Source organism: Parasteatoda tepidariorum, chromosome 3, assembly GCF_982258835.1.
Source record: "Parasteatoda tepidariorum strain Cologne lab strain chromosome 3, Ptep-v5.0, whole genome shotgun sequence".
In the NCBI taxonomy this organism is placed as follows: domain Eukaryota; kingdom Metazoa; phylum Arthropoda; class Arachnida; order Araneae; family Theridiidae; genus Parasteatoda; species Parasteatoda tepidariorum.
The window spans coordinates 3,974,698-3,997,452 of record NC_141757.1 but is presented as its reverse complement, the minus strand read 5'-3'; the positions used below and the strand labels follow the sequence as shown (position 1 = coordinate 3,997,452).

General features: G+C 29.3%; 2 protein-coding genes across 4 annotated transcripts in view; both read right to left on the bottom strand.

Annotated features, from left to right (window-relative positions):
* The window catches only part of LOC122272889 (maestro heat-like repeat-containing protein family member 1), a 72,684-nt gene that overhangs the window by 30,537 nt on the left and 19,392 nt on the right, over positions 1-22,755 (bottom strand). Inside the window, exons 1-2 of one of the 3 annotated variants that reach the window (XM_087158618.1) lie at positions 2,423-2,790; positions 973-1,161 (exon numbers count right to left, since the gene is read on the bottom strand). In XM_087158618.1, the coding sequence (XP_087014744.1) occupies positions 973-1,161; positions 2,423-2,440 (207 nt within the window). In that variant the 5' untranslated portion in view covers positions 2,441-2,790. Of the gene's footprint in view, positions 1-972; positions 1,162-2,422; positions 2,791-22,755 lie in introns of those variants that run through there. The other 2 variants (XM_087158619.1, XM_087158617.1) reach the window with 2 other exon arrangements.
* On the bottom strand, positions 5,883-21,425 carry LOC147812714 (uncharacterized). Its single transcript, XM_087158621.1, has 4 exons — positions 21,254-21,425; positions 18,754-18,870; positions 18,546-18,672; positions 5,883-17,659 (listed from the first exon to the last, which is right to left on the bottom strand). Exon 4 carries the CDS (start codon positions 13,216-13,218, stop codon positions 12,862-12,864), a length of 357 nt encoding a protein of 118 aa, XP_087014747.1. The 5' UTR covers positions 13,219-17,659; positions 18,546-18,672; positions 18,754-18,870; positions 21,254-21,425; the 3' UTR covers positions 5,883-12,861.

The window sequence follows — 22,755 nt, the reverse complement described above, 5'->3', positions numbered from 1 at the left end:
ATATAAGAGTAGTTTGTGGGTTGCAAATTAGTTTACAGCAGCACTTTCGATTTTATTTTATCAAATGTGATGAACAGCTGATCCATATCTGATTTGTGACAACATAAACGTTCAACTTCAGAGCCATGTAAATTAATTTGAATGAGACTTAGAAGATAAAAGAACTCCTCATTTAAGCATTGGCATATGAACTTGAAACTTTTTGTTTTGAGAGTTAAACTTTTAGTTTCACTTTAAACTTGAATTTTTTTGCATTTGCATTACCTAGAGAAAGAAACATTCCATCTAATGGGCAGCTGAAAGTAACATAAAAATTGATCAGTCATTACTATAGGATTTGAATCTGTTGGTAATTTGTGGACAACAAGTGCATTATTCCCAAAGCTATCTTGGCTCATAGCAATAACTTTTTATTTTATATTATAACTGTCATCGAACAGCTAACCTAATTTTTTTGGTTTACAACTACTAATGCTCAACTCCGTGGTCTTGTAATTTTGAACCCGATCAAAAAGACAAGGAAACTGCTGGATCAAGTATTGGGAGAAATCAGCCCTCCAGGAGGACTTTTTTGATGGAACGAACCCACATTTGCATTAAATAGAGGGGAAGACTTCAAGAACCTCCCACGGTTAGCCTGATGGCAAGGGGACTCTAACCCATGATGTGTCTACCATTGAGGATATTCCAAGCCAGCACTGTGATCGGTGCGAGCCGGATGCGAAATTCGTATCGACCAGCCATCGCTGAGATTCGAACCAGGTTAACTTAATTGGAATGCAAACACTCTGTCCTCTGAGCCAACGCTGCTTTATAGCAATAACTTGTAAATTGCACAAATTTTAAGTATTCGTTTTAATGTATTTCTTATCAAAGTTATTGATGTAAACCTTTAACAATAGCTTCGTGATTTATAGTTAAGTAGAAAAATGTCGATGCACAAATTTAGATTTTAGAATATTAGAGTCAAACCTTGTCGAACATAGGTTTAATCCTTAGTGCAATATTGATGAGTATGTTTCTGACATCTTCCTCAGCCACTTGTGCGAGGATGGCTGACAGGCCACTCATTGCCTCGAGTGTGATGCGATATCCTGGATCTTCCCTTTCATCCATTCCTGTCATCATGGCTGACAAGATGGTGGTTGAGTATCTCTCTATCTACAAATATAGTAATGTGATTATGTATTGAGACCATGTTAATAATGAACTGAGAGCAAAATAAAAATAGAATTTTTGTTCTAATGATTCAATTTGTGAGAATTAAGTTATAATCTTAATGATAGCCTAATGATAATCTTAACAAAACATACACTTTTTTTGAGTGAATAGAATTTTTTAGGAACTTATTTTAATTCTTTAAATTATCAGAATGAGAAAATAGCTGCAATTAGGAAAATGTGGTCAGAATAAGTTAGTAAAAAAACTGGTTAAAAGTATACCTGGATATTAATTACACTTTTTACCTATTATACCATATCTTTTGAAATAATTTAATTTAAGCAAATCAAAATATTATGAACACTATTATAAAACTCAAAAATTCCAAAGCTTTAAAGAAGTGATAAGATTCCAACGATCTTAAAGAGTTTTAACTTATTATAAATATAGATACTTTTTTAATAATTAATTTATCAATGGTAGAAAAATAACTGTATTGCTAAGTAGAAATTTTTTTCCATCATTTTATACTATATCATGTTAAATAACAAATCTAAATGTGTCCAAATTTTTTCAAAAATTTAAATTTAAATATTGGACCTTTTGTAATTTTAACACTTAGAAACTAGTCTACTCATATAAACTTATTTGTCGTTGAATATGATATAGTTTAAAATGTGATAATAAATAATTTTGAAATCAGAATTTGTCTGAAACTTTTTTTTGTAACAGCTGTTTTTATTTATAAGCATTGATTTCAGTTTTTTAAATTATTAAAATTGTATATAAAGATGAAAATTCAATCATGAGATCAACAGTTATTTAGTTTATTGCACTCTACACTTTTCTACTTAATAACAATGATAAGGCTTATACAGCAGCACAGCTAGTTGTTATAATGCACATGTTATGAAAATTAGTTTATTACATTTTACAATTTTCTTCTTTGTAAAAAAGATACCAATTAGAATGATAAGGAACATACAGCAGCTTGTTGTTATAATGCACATGTTGTTAGTTATGAAAGTTTTTTTCATTAAACTCTACACTTTTCCATTTATCCACAATGATAAGGAACATACAGCAGCTTGTTGTTATAATGCACATGTTGTTCTCTTATTTGTCTCCTTATTGATTATAATATAAAATAACCATGCCATATGGTAGAGCATGGCATAGAAAGTATTCGAAATCGACATAATTTATAATTACTGAAAATACAATAATTTATATCATATTTTTTTTAAACGGAAGAACTTACCTGTTCCTTATCAAGCATTGAAATATTTCCAAGACCAGAGATGCACAGCAGGCGTACGATGGAAGAGGAATCCACCAGCCTTCCAGGAGGCTGTTCATGAGGGGTTTAGTTAAGCTCTTGCATCCCTTGTAACACTGGGACAAGAATTCCACAAAGAAAGCAACAGCAACTATGTGGTGTATGTCGACTGACAGGGGGTTTAAGAAAGTTACGAGTTTCGGAACTTGCTCAGGAAGATTAAGGCAAATGGATCTGTTTAAAAACACAATGAAAAATCATGTAATTTTACTTATAAATATTGTCAAGAAGGACTTAAAAGAGTAACATAATTTCAGTTACTTAAATAAGACATATAATATTATGAGAGATCTCACCTGCCGAGTGCAGCTTCAGGAAATTTGTCTTCTTCTTCCATCATTCCCCAATAACCACCATCTGTGAACAATCATCTCCTGTTTCACACACAACAGCCTGATTCTATAGTAGATTTAGTTAAGATTCCTTATCCTGCCCCACACGGAATACAGGACAGGTATAAAATTCCCTCTTAGTTAAATGGATCATTATTTTAAAAGTACTCTCACACAAAGAGTGAAAGGTTTCTCTAAAAGAATATTCATCGATGCCACTTGTATATACAGCTAATTATTTGTTCCATTTCCCTTAAAAATGCCCATTTCAATTCAAAGAAACTGAAACTAAAATAAGCTGGTCGTCTAAATGTTGTAGATCAACAAGTCTATTGGCCTTTTGCAGAAAGTGATAAACATCAATTAAAGAAGAAAATTATTTTTAAAAAAATAACAAAGGTACATAATAACTACTAATAAATATTAACTTACTAAATGTGATTATCGCAACTTGTTTGTGTAATAAAAATTATTTTTATAATAATTTCCTGCACTTTAGATGCAAAAAAATAATTTTTTCAATGACTGATACAACATTGGCTGATAAACAGAAAGAGACGAAACATTTTCTGCTAACGTCGTCTCGTACAAATAACATTTCATAAAAGTAGAAGAAGTTTCTTTGCTATGACAGAAAACTATTGAAACATTTATAAATGTTGACTTTATTAATTTGATTAGAGGTCGCTACATGCACAATACCAAAAATTTGTTAAATTTAAGAAAAATCTTTCAAGTTAGTATATTTTTGTTTATGGCTTAGCAATTAATGTGTTCTTTAATCAACATTTTATTTCCGTTTCTAACTGTTGATTTCTGTATTATTTTATCTTCTATGACAAGAAATTATAATTTTAATTAAAATATTTGTACAAAATTCAGGTTTTTGTTGCATATCATAAAAGTTTCGCACATACAAATTTTCTAAAATATAAAATTTGAACTTTTTTTAGTAAATTGGTGTTTTAGATGAAATGTTGCAATAAAGATAAAACACGATTGTTAACTGAAATCTTGAGAGAGTAATTAAGTTATTATTTATTTACTCTAAGAACAACTGGCATTCATGTAAGAAGGCATCATGATAAAGCTTGTCATTCATTTACATACAATCATATAAGCATGAATATAAATATCACCACAATGAAAAAAAAAGAACTAAGCAAAAGCTAAACAAAATCTTCAAAATAATTTTAAAAAAAAGTTTGCACTTACGAGTTATGTTTTAAGGACATAAGTTAAGAAAGTGTGCGAAAAATCTTATTGATTTTCTGTGAATCGAACGAACATTTCAAAACGAAAGATTACGCTTCGCTCTGCTTTAAAAAATACTCTTAATTTCATAATTTCTGGCTTCCAGTAAGTCGAACGATAAGTAAAACGAGAGGTATGGCTTCGCCCTCTTTTAAAAATAATTTTATTTATTTCATTGTAAATATTTAAAATAACAGGTTCAACTTTTGAGGAACGTCCTCTTAATATTTTATAGCACTGCTGATTAAAGTGAAACATTAAGTCGTTCATTTGATTCAATGTTTTTGAGGATTCCATTAATCGATTCAAATTTATTAGCTTAAAGATATTCCAAAATTGAAAATAAATTGTTTGGTTCGGAGTACTTAATTTCGTTCATCATTTAAAATTTAATTCTTGTGCTGAAGGTTTTCATCATTTCCGAACTTAAAACAATGTATCTCACCCATTTTAAAATGAATATTGGGGAAAAAAGTGTAAAACATTTATGCAAAGATTTTTAATGCATAATACTTAAATTTTTTCAATTCAAAGAGTTGAAGGCAATTAATTTATTTCACAATTATCCTATAATTAGGTCAAGAAAATTTTGAAAAGGTTTCAAGAAATAAAAAATTTTAATATAACTCACTGCTTAATTCTTGAAGTAATAGATGAAATTACTATAATTATGAAAAATTTTCAATATTTATAAATAAATCAAATAGTAAGAGCAATTTAATACACAAACCACTACAATTAAAAAAAGCATATAAAATATTAATTTGTTCACTTTTTCAGTAGAATAATACAAAAATAAGTTTTCATACAAATTAAAAGATAAATGTATAAAAAAATGATATATAAAATATCCCCACAGTTTGCTTTTTTCTATAATTTTTTTATGTATGTATTTTTTTTTCTTCATATTTTTTTTTTACATTTTTTTTATGTATATATTTTTTTCTTTTTTTTTCCTTCATATTTTTTTTGTATTTTTTGTTTTACATTTTTTTCATTCTTTTTATTTTTTTATATTTTTTTTTTCTTCTTTTAATACAAATATTTTTTTTTTCTTTTTCATTTTTTTCTGTATATTTTTTTAAGCAAACCATGCGGTTATTTATATTATACTTTAGTACAATAAATTACAATCTGGTAAGCATTACATAGATTAAAAATGAATTTGCGAATTTTTAATGGAGGTTGTATAGATAGCTAAAAATATGTAAACCTGCTTTTAATACTATAAACGAACTTTTCATACTATTTTTCTACAAACCATTGAAACAATGAGCATGTTTTAACTAAAGAAAATGTTTTAACACAGAAAACTCAATAGGAAACAAAAAAAATAACAATTATGATTTGAAAACAGTCTTTCTCTAACAATAAAATAAAGTTTTCCAAATTAATGAAAAATAAATTAAATCAGTCATAAAATTTTTATTTTTAAATTTTACATTTCAAAATATAAAAAAATAATATTCATTTGGAATAAGAAACTTAATGCGGAAACCATATTTTTGGTGTAATGGAACTCTTATTTGAAAAATTTAAGTTGACATAATTGACTACATTTGAAATTAATGACATATGATGATAAAAAAAAGTAAGGCATTGGGGAAAAAAAACTGCAAATTAATAATCTATTATTTATGGAAAAATCAGCTGAATCCGTCATTATTTTACTCATAAATACACATTTGCAGTAATGAAAAAGATAAAATTTGGAATTTAAGAAAATTTCATGTCCAACCATTTTACATTGAATTTCATTTATTTAAAACACTGAAACCTATTGTATGTTTATGACATATTTTCAAGTAATTTACTATAAAAATATTCAAAATGTGTAAGATACACCTCCATAGAATGGCAAATTTTTGACATTGATTATATTTACATAGCAAACACTTCAAGAAAAATAGAGGAAAATACATTTTAAACTTAAAAGAATATAACTGAACTTAAGACATTGATATTTGTTTATTAAGATTATCAAAAAACTTATTTTTTTCAGTCACCCCCATTTTATTTAGTTTGTTGCCTCTGTTTATAGGCGTGAATGTCATTGAAATTAGCACTCTTTGAATAAATAGTTCGACACTATTATGTGACAACGTTGTGCGGGAGTAGGATCAAAGCTCTTTTTACCAAGCAATAGAGTAAACCAGAACACGCATATCTGTTGTTTCACCAAAATGTCTATCCTGCAGAGTATATATCAACACCACCACTTGATAAAGCTCAAGTAATGTTGATTGTTGCAATATCAAACAATAATGTCGAGACCTCATGCATGCAAGTCCTGAATAGAATTTCTGCGCATGAGTAGAACAAATGTCACTGGGAGATTTTTCTCACTATGTCACATTAGGAACTGTCTCACTGTGCTACACGGGGAGAAGTCACACTACTATACACGGGGAGATGTCACACTATTTAGATCATGATTCAAAAAGGAAGTGAGATAATATCTGAATGGTCAAACTCAGTATAAGTTCCACTAATTGTCCGCTTTTATCTGTTTCCAAAAAGATTCTTTATCATCAGACATGTAAGGGGAAAAATATTTCACAAAATAGGAATAATTTTTAGCAAAAATGATAATTTTTTTTATAGGAATTTTAAATAATAGTTTATATAGTTATTGGCAATATATAACTATAACAATTTATAAAATTTTTTATAAACAACAGGTAAATATTCTGTACTAGGAATGATATCTTTGAAACTTAAATATTTTCGTTGTATCTTGTTTAATTAAACTTCTTTCAAATTGTAACGTTTCCTGACAATTAGAATTTTTTTTATTTACAACCTGCTTCTGTTCTTGCATTTCAGAATTTCCTGTTCAGACATGTTTGACCTTGAGATCATCTTTTTCAAGAAGTTGCTCAATTTAATGCTCCCTTCCTAAATTCTACATATTTTGATATATATTAAAATTTTGAAATATATTTGTTATATATTAAAATTAATTACTGAAGTTAACATAAATATTCACAGACAATTATTTACCAATAAAACTCTTCAAATAACAGTAAACTTGACGAATATAACAGTACATGACTAGTTTGCAATTAAACAATCAGAAAAATAATTTGTTGATATGAAAATCCTTGTTTTTTGACTAAAAAGTTTCAGAGTTAATAATAAGGCTTCTTAACAACTATGCACAAGTTGCATTTTTGTAACATTTTTTTAAGCATTGTATGGTTTTATTTTATTTATATTGAATATATCCTTTGTCATTAAAATCATAAAAAGGTATGCATGAAAAGTGGAAATGATACGTTAATAAATAAGAGTAAAGTATAAAGATTAGTTTCAGATTACTTTTTTTTTTGCATTTACCAATAGACGCACGTAATCTGACACAATTTGGAAACATTTTGGATAAACGATTTAAGTTCATGTATAAACATTTTAAAACTGATATTTCTTATTCATTAGAATTTGAAATTATTAACAACTCCGTAAATTCAATTTTTAATAAATGAACTTATTTATATATGCTTGAAATTGATTCATTAAAAATGACACTTTGCTTCTTTTAATTAATATTTTAGTAGTAATAAGAAAACGCTGCTACATATTTCGATCCGTTAATAGAATCTAAATGCCAATTCCATAGCAGTATTTCATTATATTTCTTATCCTAACCCACACAGAATACAGGGCAAGAATAAAATTTCCCCAGAGGATATATGGATCATTATTTTACAGTTCCATAACTCTCACGCTAACAGCGAAAGATTTTTTTCAAAACTATCTCCATCGAAGACACTGGTAAATGTAGCTAGCTATTTAACTTCGTAACTGCCCTAGTCTCCTTTGTAGAGTTCATAATAACTGACATAGAATATGTCAAGTTTTATATTTATAGCAATTTACTGCTCTTCAGTTTGCAAAAAATCATTAATCACAGTTGCGGCTGATATACAGAAAGCGACAAAACATTTTCTGCCATACCTTGTACAAATTGCTTTGCATCGGTGAAGAAATTTTTCTGCGAAGACAGAAATTTTAAATATTCAATAGGTAAACCATTGAATACTAAGTATTGAATATATTCAATAGGTAAAATTGTAGGGCGTATTTATCACAAAGCATAAAGTTAAAGGTTGAACTTTTAATTTGATTAAAGCCCACTACAAATACAATTAAAAAATTCTTCTAAAAATGATTCAAAACTTTCATGAATTCCATAACTAATTAGGGCTAAAAATACAATGTGTATTTTAATCATCGTACTGTTTTGGTTTTTAACCTTTTACTTATTTTTAAACCTTAATTTTTAGACAGAAAGAAATAAAAATGTAATTAAAAAATTTTAATGCATTTTTTTAATATTAATTAAATTAATTTTTAATATTTTTTAACTTTGCACACATAAAAATCGAAACAAAAATTTGAAAATTTTTAGTAAATGATTCTTTCAGTAAAAAAATTTCAATAGAAATAGTTCAAAGTTTCATTTAAGTTCAGATCATCAAATTGAAGCTACATAATTATTTTAATAGACTTTACACTTGAAAAAATTTGATAATTCTTTGACTGGCTTCAAGTCGTTAGAACGATAGTTGCAACGAGAGGTAGCTTCGCCCTGTTTCATAAAGAATTTTATTGATTTCATAGTAAATATTTAAGACAAGAAAATAACAGGTTCAACTTTGTAAAAACGTCCTTTAAATATCAACTTATGATGCTGCCGATTATAGTTAAATATTGAGTCGAAGCTCCTAATAGAAATATTCACGAGGCTTTGGTTTGATTCAATGTTTTTGAGGATTCTATTAAATGATTCGAATCTATTACTTTAAAGATACTCAAAAATTGAAAAAAATTTTGTTTCTTTCGAATGATTTAAATTCATTCTTACAAACTCATCTCTGTATTTAAAATTTAATTCCTAAAAATATAACTTTTTACTGGAGGTTTTCAAAAATTCCGAAATTAAAATATAATATCACTCACTAATGTTATAATAAAGTAATGCATGAAAAAGTATGAAGCACTGATGCAAAGATTTAATTTTCTTTAATTTAACAAAATGATTCAGTTAAAAAAGTTTTTAAAAAATTATTATATTTTACAAATAGCCTATAATTAAACAAAAAAAAAAGAGAAAGATATTGAAAAACAGAAACTTTAAATGTAACGAATGAAATTAATGTAATTAGAAAAAATTGTCTATGTTTATAGATAAATAAAATGATGAGAACAATTTTTCAATGAATAGAACAGTAAAAACAAAAAAGCATACATAATATTAATTTGTTAACTTTTCTAGATAAATAGTACAAAAAATTTTAAGTACATATTATACAAAACATAAAGCATACATTTGCACAAAAATATTATACAAAATGCTATTACCACAGTTTGCTTTCTTTAATTTTTTTTTATATTTTCATTTTCTTTTTTCATATTTTTAATATTATATTTTTTCTTTTTTTTTTATGTATTTTCTTTTTTTTTATATATATTTTTCAATTTTTTTTATATTTTTTTAAATATTTTTTTTTTAATATTTCTTATTTTCTATATTTTTTATTGTCTTTTTTTTTTTTTTTTTTTTTTTTTTTTTTTTTTTTTTTTTTTAAGCAAACTGTTAGATTGTTTACATAATATATAGGTTCAAAAGATTACAATCAAGTAAGCATTGGATTTGCAAGTGTTTCATGGAGGCTTAAATTGGTTGGATGTATGTTATATATAATGTCAAATTGGATTTTTTAAGTAATTGGTTAATAGATCACTTTTAAAAAAAATTGAGTGTATTTCAAAGGGAAAAAAAATTTAAACTTAAAAATAAGAAACATTCTTTACAATAGCTAACAAAAATAAATAAGTTTGATAAATAATGTAAATACCAGCAATATTTTGAAAGAGATTGTTTCCTCTAATAATAAATAAAGCTTTTCAAATTTAAAAAAAAATCCATTCGCTTGTTTTCAACACTACACAAAAGAAGTTTTTACAAAAAAGTGAAAATAGTTTGAAATAAAAATTTGAAAATTTTAAAATTCGCATTTAAAGAAATAAAAAAATAATAATTTAGACTAAAAAACTTTATACTCCATCTTTTTTATTTGTTACGACTGGGGGAAATATATTTTCTTTTGTTTAAAATGATTAAAACTATGAAACATTTAACCTACATAATGACGTAACTGACTGCAGATTTTGAACTAAGTAAAGATTGAACTATATACATTTCTTAAAATGTTTATCTATCAATAAATTTTATTTTAAATAATAAAGTTATTCTGCAGCTAAAAGAATAATGTTAATATATTATTTATCAAAATATGAATATTATAGATGAAGTATGCATGTAAATTGACAATAAAACACTTTTAGCACAAGCCTCCATAAAAACAGCAAGTTTAACAAAGTTTTCATGACACTTACATAAAAATACTTCAAGAAAAATTAGCAAATAATCACAAGCTTTTAAAACAAATAGGAACGTAATAAATAAACTTAAACATCTTTCTTCAGTAAGTTTGTTTATTTTTAATCACCCCCATTTCCTTGTTTCTGTTATTCGACGTTCTACACTATTATTTAGCTTAGAGAAGAAAAACTAAAGTTATATGTTAGTCGTGTCAAAGCTGCTTTTATCAGACAATCGAAAGGTTTGTCGCACATTTTCTGCACAGTTTCAGTATTAGTTATTTGTGAGAGGAAAATTCAATTCTTGACAGTTATTTTATCTACGAAATTGTTAAGCAGCTGTCCATATACTTGTTGGTATGGTGTAATGTAAGCATCAGAACTGAGTGTCATTTTACAGTAGGGATACATCAAATTTAAATGAAGAAATAGTCCAGTCACTAAGCAGATATGTGATCTTGTTTCCCATTAGTCCACTTTTTTCATATGCTTCCTAGTTTTCACACCAAGTTGATTCATCTTCTTTTTCTTGAGCACTACAGCCTATGGCAGGCCAAGGCTGTCCCAATAAGTTTTGCCATCTTAATATATTCTGTGCCATGGTCTTCCAGTTAGTTATTCCTTTTATCTTTAGGCCCCTCTCAACTGCGTCCAGCCACCTAGTCGGTGGACGACCCCTTTTTCTTGTACCTTCTGGTTTAAAAAAAGTTTCTTTTTAAACCAGGTTAAAAAAAGGTTGGTAAATATGGTTAAAGAAGTTTTTTTTAACTTTTTGCGGGGTTTTGGTCTTTAGATCTATTAAGGTGTCCCAGACATGGAATATGATTGGCCTGAATAACATGAACTATGCCTGGTTGTTTATACTTTTTTATATAACTCATGATTGTAAAGGGTGCACCATTTGTTATTCTCATAGACTGCACCAAATATTCTTCTTAGTATCCCTCTCTCAAATATCAGCAATTTGTTCTCTTTTTTATTGAGAGTCCAGCACTCACTACCATATAGGATCACAGGCCGTAAGAGTGTTTTGTATATGTTAATTTTTGTCTTTTAAGAAATTCACTTTTTAGTTGGCATTTTAAACCAAAGTAGCACTTGTTTGCCATTGCTAAACGGCTATTGATTTCAATATTTGTGTCATTTTTGCAGGTAACAGTAGTCCCAAGATATTTAAATTCATCAACAGCTTCAAAGTCATAATCATTCACATGAAAGGGCATTCATTGCCTTAGTGAGCCCTCTGTTTATATCCATGTGTTTAGTTCTGTCAGCATTAATGATTAGTAGTCCCATTTCACTAGCTGCTACTTCAAGAGCTTTGGAGTTTTCCACTACTGGAAATAGGTGTTATCTCGGTTAAGCACGAAGCGCTTCTAACCGATTCATCGAATCTAGTAAGTCCAAAATTATAATGTCCTAAGTTCACAAGATATTTGTAAGATATCTACACAATATAAGTCCATTGTAGATGTTGGGCCTGCGTTGCACTGAAGAAAATCATCATTGGGATGGGGTATTCCCCTGAAGAAGTGTCTGGAAGACTGAGTGCCTCCTGATTTTTCAAAATTTCTTGTAACTCTTTCATTAGAGTAACCAAACGATGAGCTGAGGTAGCTGTAGTTGAGGCTTTGTTGTTGAATCTTTTTCTCCTGGGGCCTGACCTCGCACCCAGAGAAGTTCGAGGTATGATCCTTACTTTTTTTTTTGCACTGGAATGAGTAGTGCCCTCCGGCACACTTCATACATCTTGGATCGGAAGTGCAGGTACGCTGCGAGTGTCCGAAGCCTTGACATCTAAAACACTGTATCGGCCCCCGGCCGCCATGAAATTTCTCTACACAAATAGGAAAGTCCTTAATGAATTCGATATGGTAGATCTTCATGTAGTTCTCGATCTCTGGTATGATGATGAGGAGCAGTGGGAGTGGCCTATAGGCCCCGCCCACTTTCTTTTTGAACTGAACAACTTTCAGTATTTCTAAATTCTGTTTCCCTAATTCAAGGGAAATATTGTCCGTACAAAGGAAGCCCTCGGATGAGAACTTTTAGGTTCTTGGGTGGTTGAGCTTTATGAACATTTGTGGATGGCTCTGGGTCTTTTTCTGTGCTCTCCTCCGGAGTTTCCATCGGGACTGGAGTCTGTTTCACTGGCGAAGTTAGAGGGTCAGAAGAACAGTTAGTATGCTTTGTTGAGTCTACATTAGTTGAGTTCTTCTTATTATTCCTCTTTCTCTTTCTGATAGGTGGTTCCTTAGGATTTTCTGTCTGGGGTTTTGTCTCAGAGGCCGAAGGCTCCTCACTAGGTTCCAGGTATTGGTCAGGTTCAGTAGCATTGGTTGTGACCAATTTCTCAGTTGTTTGAGCTATGGGAACTGGAGCGGGAACTCAGTCTTCTTTCTTTGCTAATTCCATCTCCTCCAGTTTCTGCCTGCTTAATCTGTACATGATGTAGTGGGCAATTCCACTCCTTTGAGTGATGTAACGTCGATGAGATCCATCAAAAGTAGGATACTTTCTGTAGAAATATCGGAAAGAGTCATCAATTTTGTACAGTTCCTCTAGGGGAAACTGTAGGTAGAAGGCTTCAATTTCAGACTTCTCTAAGTTTCCGGGTGAATAATATTGCGGGGGAATCCCGCAGTTAGCAAGTATATCATCTAACAATGACTCATCAAATGGCAGTACTTGAGAGCGGCCGGAAGGGAAAACCTTTCCGCCGTGCGCTGTTCTGTGATATGGCATTGGTCGATCAGAGAAAAAACATGTCCTCACTAATCAAAGGCTTGAGTCGTCCTCACTAATCAAAGGCTTGAGTCGATCTCCCTGTCGGCATCTGTTCCAATTCCCATATACTGCATATATCTTGGATTGCCCTGATCAATGCTGGTTCCTTATTTACTAATCCATTTATATCTTTGCAACTATTATAATCTTATCTTCTTAACTGACTCTTACTTGTATTATTTTTACAGACAGGCCAGACCATCTCAAAGTGTAACTTCTATAGCCAAAACATAAACCAAAATGTCGTCAATCAGTGAAGAGTAGTACAACACTCTTCCAAATTGGTTATGTGCAGATTAAAGCAACATCAACACTTTAGATACTCTCCTCCTTTTTTTTATTTAAAATCAATGCCAATCTATTTTCTTGAAAAGATTAAAAGAAATTTTCCTACCATTTTCTCTGATTTTTTTTTTTTTTTTTTTTTAAAAAAATCCATTTGTAACGAAAATTTGAGCTCTGGTAGATATCGCTCAAAGAACTATTTTACCATACAAGCTTCTGAAACTTCAAATAATCAGTTACTTCATTTAACCTGTATTTACTAATAATTTCGCTTTAAATTTTTTTTTTTTTGCGAGTTAGTTACTGGCACATATGCTTGGAATAGCTTGACATTTGAGATTGAAGTTTCAATTTTCAAGGCAAATTCTGTGCGAATGTTGTATTTTTTCTTCAAAAGTAAGTAGGTCAACAATTTTTTGACATCGACCACTATCATTAGTGCCTTGAAATTGAAGTTTGTCTCATCATTTTTGCTTTTTATGAGCTAAAATGCATAAATTTGAACTGGTTACTAAAAAATGGTTTCTTTAATCCTAATGAACTGATCGTTTAAGCTAATCAGTTTAACTTCTTAGAAATAAGATTTTTGATAATTTCTATCAGGCTTCCTCATAAGCTTTAAACTTTTGTTGATATCACTCGTTATTTTAAAACGAATCACAAGCCCAGATTTTTGAGTGTTCAAAGCTCAATTTAAGCAATTTGAGTAAACTGCTTTTTTGTAAGCGCAATCATTGAGCTTGTCGCACTTGACTATTCAAGCATTTATCTGACAATTTAGATGGCCTAATAGATTTAAGTTGTCAAATAATTACAATCCATATAACATGCTTACAATTTTTGTAACACTTCTCGATTTTCGAATTAAATGTCTAAATGTTGTGTTTTATTTGAAGCTTTCAAATCTTTCCTCTAAAACTTATTTAACTAAGTTACTTTCTAGCTGTTTATATTCCAGAACGTTTGGATTTTCGATTTCTTTTATTTTTACCTCAATTCAGTTCTCAGAGATTCAATATTTCCAGTTGATTCTGCATATCTTTTAACACACTGTTCAAGAAGCTACTCAATTTCGAGCTCTCATTCAGCGAGTTTACGAACAGAGTTTAAACTATTCTTGGAATTCCAAACGTTTGATCAAAGTTTGAAGCAGTTTTAAAAACCACTAAAAATAGTTTGTTTCGTAATAAAATCCAGCTTATTGATCCGACTCAGTGTATTTAACTTTTTAATCAGTGTGAGGTAGGTGATCATGAAAATACAAATGAAAGTTTCAATTTTCTGAAAATGTCTGCTGCAAGTATTTTCGATTGTATCTAGTTTTGTTTAACGTTTTGTAATCTTTTACTTATAATACACAATACAATTAAAATATATGCTCTTTTAACTAAAATAATTATAACTACATTCAAATATACACTCGTAAATAAAATTAGCTTTCAAAAATAATATCATAAAGAAAAAAGTTTTAGAGATCAAAAAATTACTAATAACCAGTATAAACAAATACATTTGAAACAAAAATTAACACAATTTTAAAGCTTGATATATTTTTTAAAGTTCAGGCATTGTTTAATAATAATAATTCGTTAAGCTCATAAAGCTAAGGTCTAATCTTAGAAATGAAAAAGTTACTATGGAAAAATGAATTTTCTAGAGAAATTTTCAAGTAAATTAAATAAAAATCATTCTGAATTTGAAAATGTTTAAAATAATCAAAAAAAGCTTTTAAACAAGCAAAACAATTCATCGTTAAAACAAGAAATTCATTAATTTTTATTTGGGTAAAAAATTAAAGTTAAAAAGGTTTAGAGCTAGCAAAAGATAATTATTGAAATTTTATAAGAGAACAGTTCATTTTTATTTATCTATAAACTTGTACAACGTCTTTGTAATTTTTAAGAAGATGCAATATGCCTAAAACTATTTTTAAAAAAATTGAAGAAAAAAAACATTTAGATAATAATAAATCTTTGCATAGGTGATTTTACTTTTGCAACATTTTAATATATTAAACAAACAAGAAATGAAACTAGAGTTCTAAATATTGAGTGACAATACTTCTCAAATTTTAAAATAGAGTTTTGATATACATGTCGGCAACGCTGACATGCTTTGTCGGTATTTCTATACTCTGCTGCATCATACATTGTATTAAGAGGACGTTATGAGGATACAGTTAAAACCCTATCTAACCCTAACAAAAAATAATTATTTTCCAATTATTTTTTATCTAAAAAGAATTACTCGGGGCGAAGATTCATATAAAACATCTTAATTAAAATGAAAATTCTTAAAAGAGTTTGCTTTTTAAAGTAAAAAGCAAATTTACAAAACTTTCAAAGTCTTGTAAAAATAATCGCATTTTTTTAAAATTTTCCTTATACCTCGATCGATACACACGTTCACGAAGGAGAAGCCATCAAAGAATATCCAAAATTTACCCACTACAAATTGATACTTCGTTTTTTTGAAAAAATATGTTAAAATAGTATCTTTTCTTAAAAAAAAAAGAAGGATGAATGTACACTCAAATTCCGGCATAAGATTAATGTAGTTAGACATACCAGTCTTATCACGAGTAATCGAAATACTTGTTCAACACATGGACAGGGAAATAAATGTTGAGAATTTACGCCATTTATTCAATTAGCATTCGTCATATTATTAATCATGGAACAGATTGTGGTAGGAAAGAAGGTTTTACATTAGCGATCGTTTAAATATTAATGCAACCATTAGGTACTATGAGTATTGTATGCTTTAAAAAAAAAAGGGGTATTTGAGATGTTTTAGAGGTATAAAATATTTTTAAACTATGAAGCAAAACTCAAATTTACAAAGATTTGCCATTTTAAACTGCGTATTGCCGCTCTATAACTTTTTTTTATAATTAACAAGCTACGAAGTTTAAAACACATATCGAATAAAATAAAAGACTTACTGATCGTGTAGAATACCACGTTTCCCAACAAAGACTTTGATCATAGATGATTGGTGTAACTGAGAACAGACGTTTTTAAAAAGACTGCTGCGGTCGATTTGTAACTGGCAGAAAATGTTTTCGCTTTTTGTTAAACCACCTTACACTGTCAAAACTTTTTATTACGGCGCTTTATTAACGTTATCTTGATGGAAAAGATTTCTATTAATTTCTATTTAATAACCTTGCATCAAACTTCATTAAAGTTTGATAACACCAAATTTTTTTTCTTGAAGTAAAGAATTCTCCCGTGGAAGATTCACCCTTTTCTAGTGTGAGGACAATGAATATAACACAATTTGTTTCTGACAGCATCAATGAAAACTGCAGGCAAGTGATGAGTAGCTAAATTCTGGAAGATTCTCTTTTCTAGTGTGAGGACAATGAATATAACTCAATTTGTTTCTGACAGCATCAATGAAAACTGCAGGCAAGTGATGAGTAGCTAAATTCTGGAAGATTCTCTTTTCTAGTGTGAGGACAATGAATATAACTCAATTTGTTTCTGACAGCATCAATGAAAACTGCAGGCAAGTGAGGAGTAGCTAAATTCTGGAAGATTCTCTTTTCTAGTGTGAGGACAATGAATATAACTCAATTTGTTTCTGACAGCATCAATGAAAACTGCAGGCAAGTGAGGAGTAGCTAAATTCTGGAAGATTCTCTTTTCTAGTGTGAGGACAATGAATATAACTCAATTTGTTTCTGACAGCATCAATGAAAACTGCAGGCAAGTGAGGAGTAGCTAAATTCTGGAAGATTCTCTTTTCTAGTGTGAGGACAATGAATATAACTCAATTTGTTTCTGACAGCATCAATGAAAACTGCAGGCAAGTGAGGAGTAGCTAAATTCTGGAAGATTCTCTTTTCTAGTGTGAGGACAATGAATATAACTCAATTTGTTTCTGACAGCATCAATGAAAACTGCAGGCAAGTGATGAGTAGCTAAATTCTGGAAGATTCTCTTTTCTAGTGTGAGGACAATGAATATAACTCAATTTGTTTCTGACAGCATCAATGAAAACTGCAGGCAAGTGATGAGTAGCTAAATTCTGGAAGATTCTCTTTTCTAGTGTGAGGACAATGAACATAACACAATTTGTTTCTGACAGCATCAATGAAATTTGGCACCTGAAACAATAATAAAATAGAACATAAAATGCATGAGTGGGTACAAAATCTCGCTGATATGCATTCAGTTCACAAAATGCTAATCAGCATCTACAAATGAAAATTTTACTTATTTTGCTTCGTTAACCCACTATGAATTGAAATTATTTTAAGAAGGTGCCATTTGAGATTGAAGGCAGACATTCTTTTCAATGCATTCGCACAATTCCATTAATTCACACAAAACATTTACAGACTTTAAATGCACATAAAATCAGATAAAAAAAAAAGTTTGGCTGTTTTAAAAGTAATTCTTGGTATCGTTCACACACACACTCCAATTTTTAATAAATTTCGTTAATTTGAAAATTAAAAACTAGCAATTTTAGATGCGATACAATACACCTGTATCAGTTTTGTTTGTTTCTTTAACTTTATTTTCAAACGACAGTGAAAATAGCAGTAAGTGTGAATAATTCCAAGAATTATTTTACGAAAAATATTTCAGCAGTTTAATTGATTTTAAAACAGAATTTTATTTCTTAAATCAACAAATTAATTATCGTGAAATTGCTCTGCTCATTAATGGTATTTAATTTAATTTTATAACCATCGTTGAACAGCCGACCCAATTTCGGATTTATGACAACTAATGTTCAACTCCACTAATGTTCAAATTACAACTAATGTTGTAATTTTGATCCCAATCCAGAAGACAAGGGAACTCCTGAATGCACTAATATTTATGAGTTTTAACAAAAAAGTTTTCTGAATAACAGAAAGAAAAAACATTTTTTAAAAACAGCAATAGCATATTCAAAAAATGCATCATTTATTCAAATCTTTTAAAAAGTACACAAGTATTTATAGAAAAGGTTTAAAAAAATATATGACCGAGTTAAATTACTTTGGAGGATTGGTAGAAACACTTCTTAGAATTGGTGTTTCTATTCTTGTAAGCAGTATTGGAATGGGACCATTTGTAGTTACATAACCGTATAATAGTTGCCTTTAGCTTATCATGATCTGAATTCCTAAAACAATAAAAAAAGGTACTTTAGCAGAGTATGAGAAACACAAAATTATGCCAATATTTAAAAATAAACATATTTTACCTTAATAAAACCTAAAAATTCAGCATTTTTCTTATCATCTTTAGCAACTTTTTCAAGTTTAACAAGAACAGCATCCAAATGTGCGGATCCGCAATAGCCAACACACATAGCACAACCCTATGTAAAAAGTTTATTGATTTAACGTTACATTAATGTGAATAAAGAAACTCAATATCTATGACAGGAAAAAGAAACTTGTTAAGTGAATACTAAATTTCATGAGTTGCAAACATTATGTTGGATCATAAACATTTTTGTCATAGATAGTAAGAAATTTACTCAGAAATTGTAAATTGTGTTGAATTAGCAACATAATTTATATCTTAAAATGTAAAGAAGAAAGTTTTATGAATCTATCCAAATAAATAAAGTGTGTGCAAAAATATTAGTTTGCAAGTCAAAGTGTAGAAATCAGATGTTGAATTAATAACGTAATTCAGGGAGGTTTCTGAGCCCAACTCAAAACTCTTGAAAATTTCTTGAGTAAAATCATTAATGACACATTTCAAAAAATTAATGTCTTTATAAATTTAAATCTTTGATATTTTCAAAACATGAAATTGCAAATAAATTATATGTAGCATAATTTAATTGAATAATTATGTATAAGTTTGATTTTATCTCTAATTACATTTATTATTCTATCAGAAAAAAATATTTACAAATGAAAGAGATGCCTAGCGTAAATTCTAGTTCTAATAATTTTAAATAAAATATACAAGAATTTTTATTTATAAATGTGATCAATGTTTTCTGGTAACTTCTGGACCATGGATTTCAGGAAGCTTCAGGATCGAGGCAAGCGACAAATCCGGAAGTCAGGATTTTTTTCTGAGCACAATAATCTCTACATAATTTATATCTTAAAATGTGAAGAGGAAAGTTTTATATGTTCCAAATAATGGTTGGCAAATTTCTGAGCTGAAAGTATGCTAATAGATATTCATTCAGAACATGTACAATATGTTAAATAATTAACATAATTTTTGTCCTAATGTGAAAAGGGTCTTTATCTCTCAGAAGCACGTTACATTTCATTTAAATTTTAGGATGCAAATTATATAGGATAAAAGAAAAATCTATCCCAAAAATCAAGAAGAAAAAAAAAAGAAAGAAAAATCAAGTGTGAGCAAAAATATTAGTTTGAAAGTCAAAGTGCAGAAATCACACCGCGTAAGGGTAGAAATCAGATTAAGAAGGAAGATCTAAAAGAATGTCTAAAAATGGTTTAACTAGTTACCATTTATGGTTACCTTAAATTACCTAGGTAATCTGGCCAGGATAGCCTGATTGTTAGGGCACTGAACTGACGTTCGTGAGAATGAGAGTTCGAATCCGGTCAGGCGAAGTCCCCGTGTAGTAAATGGTGACAGATGCACGTTAAAAAGGTTGGGTCACAAAGTCCTCCATATTCACATAACAAAATATACCTCTGGAGGTACTGGATTGGAGATTGATCTCTCTCTGGTTCAGGTCAAAATTGCGATTTGTGGATGAATGAAAGGTTGTATGAATGAGTCCTCCTTATAAACGGGTGTGGCAGAAGTTGAAATATTGGCCACAGATAGCCCCCCCCCCAATGCACTAATGGTCGACGACGACAACAACAATCTGCAAACTACTTAGGTAATCTTTTTTTTATCTGCTTAGTGAAAATAAGATATCTGTGTGAACAACAGCAATGTTTCTGTATGCTTAAACTAACGTTATTTATTTATTTTTCACAATCCAAAACCTACAATCAAAAAATCTACACATTGGTTTATAGAATTAATCATCAATAATTTTCAAAACTATAATATAAAGAATCAAACATATTAAAATATTATTACAATTAGTGAAATTACCATAATGTTAATTAATTTATTTCTCAACATCTAAAGAATCAAGTAAAGAAATACAATCAACAAATTTATTGTTAGAATGAACTTTTGAATTTTGACGATGGAAAACCGTTAATATGCGCATTACCCTGGTCAATTGCAGAAAATTCTTGATTCTGCACTTTAATTAATTATTTGCAGATTAGCCAAACATATATATATATATATATATATATATATAGTGTGAGAAAGTGTTTCGTTTTGAATAATAAATTAAGAAAAGGGTTTACAGAAAATTAATTACATAAAAAGATTGCATTTTTAAAACAAAGATTAAAGATTACAAAAGATTTACATGAAAAGATATATATATTAATGTATGTATGTATGTATGTATGTAGAAAAATTCAAAAATTTTTCCAAAAAATACATTGTCGAATAATTGGTCAAACATTTGCCCAACGGAATGTTCAGCAAAAGGGCTAAATATCGAATAGTGAATGTTCGTTACATCCCTATATTCCAGGTCACAAAACCAAATGAAAAGAAGCATAAATAAGAAAAAGAAGAAACAAACAACAAATACTTTTATAGTTTGGGTCATGTATTAAACAAAACAAAAAATTTCTAAAATTTTGTTGTAGAAATAATGTGTCATAAAAAGGGATAATTTTTACCTTCTAATAACTGAATCAGAAGAGGAATTTTTGAGTCCCACAAAGGCATTAATTTGTTATTAATTGCAGGAACTTTCATGAACCTGAGTATCTGCATTCCTCTTCCTCGATCTTCAGATAGATAGCCAATCTAAACAAGAAGTCTAGTAAGAAGAATCTGAGAAGATGTTATACCACCTAAAATGACACATGAACTATATCTTAAAGGCAATACAACAAAAAATTTACTATTCAATGCCATAGATATATATATACACAGTCAACTCTCACTATTACAATATCCAATACAAAAATCACTCCCTTCATTATGATAATATTTCATGGTCCCGATGAATTTGTATATAAATTAATGTCATGCACCCCTCAATATTACCATATTCTTTGAAGCAATAAAACAAAACAATTTATTGCCCCCCCCCCCTCCTGTAAAACGATTTTCTTTCCTCCAAATTTCAGAATTATTTTCGCCATTTATTATTGATTTTCAATTATTGTAAAAAATCTTATTTTATCATCTTTCGCCTTTTTTCCCCATCTTTTCTGACAAGAGAAGATTCATTGCTGACCACCCTAAAAAATTCCATTCTTAGAATCGCCTCCCTTAAGAAGTCACAGACGTCCTATCTGATTTCATTTCCATCGTGTTAAAAGTCATAACTGACCACAATCATCACATTTCACAACTGAAAGAGAATTTCTTTCCGTAGAGGGTGGGTGGAGAGCTGCATTCACAAACGAAAATCATTTTTGTGCTTTCAACTAAATGCATACTTTGTTGGTTGACTTAACAGTCAGAAAAATGAATAAACAAACAAAAATATCGCATTATTTTCAATAAAAACAGTTCTCAACTATGTTTCCGATCTTATTCTATCTCAATTGTTTTTAATATTTAACCATAATTAACCTACCTGCAAATTAATATATAAATGTGTAATTAATACACATATATAACAGGGTGCGTAGCCAAATCTTTGAATCAAAAATAAGCACTTTTTAAAAACTTTTCAAGCACTTTACAAAAATTTTCAAGTACTCAAAAAATTCATATCGAATCAATGATATTAATGAAAAGCAAAAACTTTTTATGAACAGTTTTAGCCTTAAAAAAAACCCAAAAAGAAACGGACGTAAATCAAAACAATCAGTACTTTCCCACATCACCGAGTGAATTCAACTTGACTCTGAACAAAAGTACCCTTACCCCCCCCCCCCTACATCAAAAAAGTGTTAAAAGTAAAATAAAATAAACAAGAATAAAATTAAAATAAATTAAAAAGAAAAACATTTAATAAGGGTCTGACTATCCGAATTGGAGCACTCGTGTTTCAGTTTCGAGTGTGCGCGCATGTGCATGTCATAACGTGGGTACGACATGAAGTCCGTGTGAATGATTACGTAGCAAACACCCCATTTTTTCGTGAAATGCAGGGGATGCGCCAGATATCACTGAAGGAAGAAAAAAAAATTCGTGAAAAAAAGCACTTTTTAAAAACGCCAGC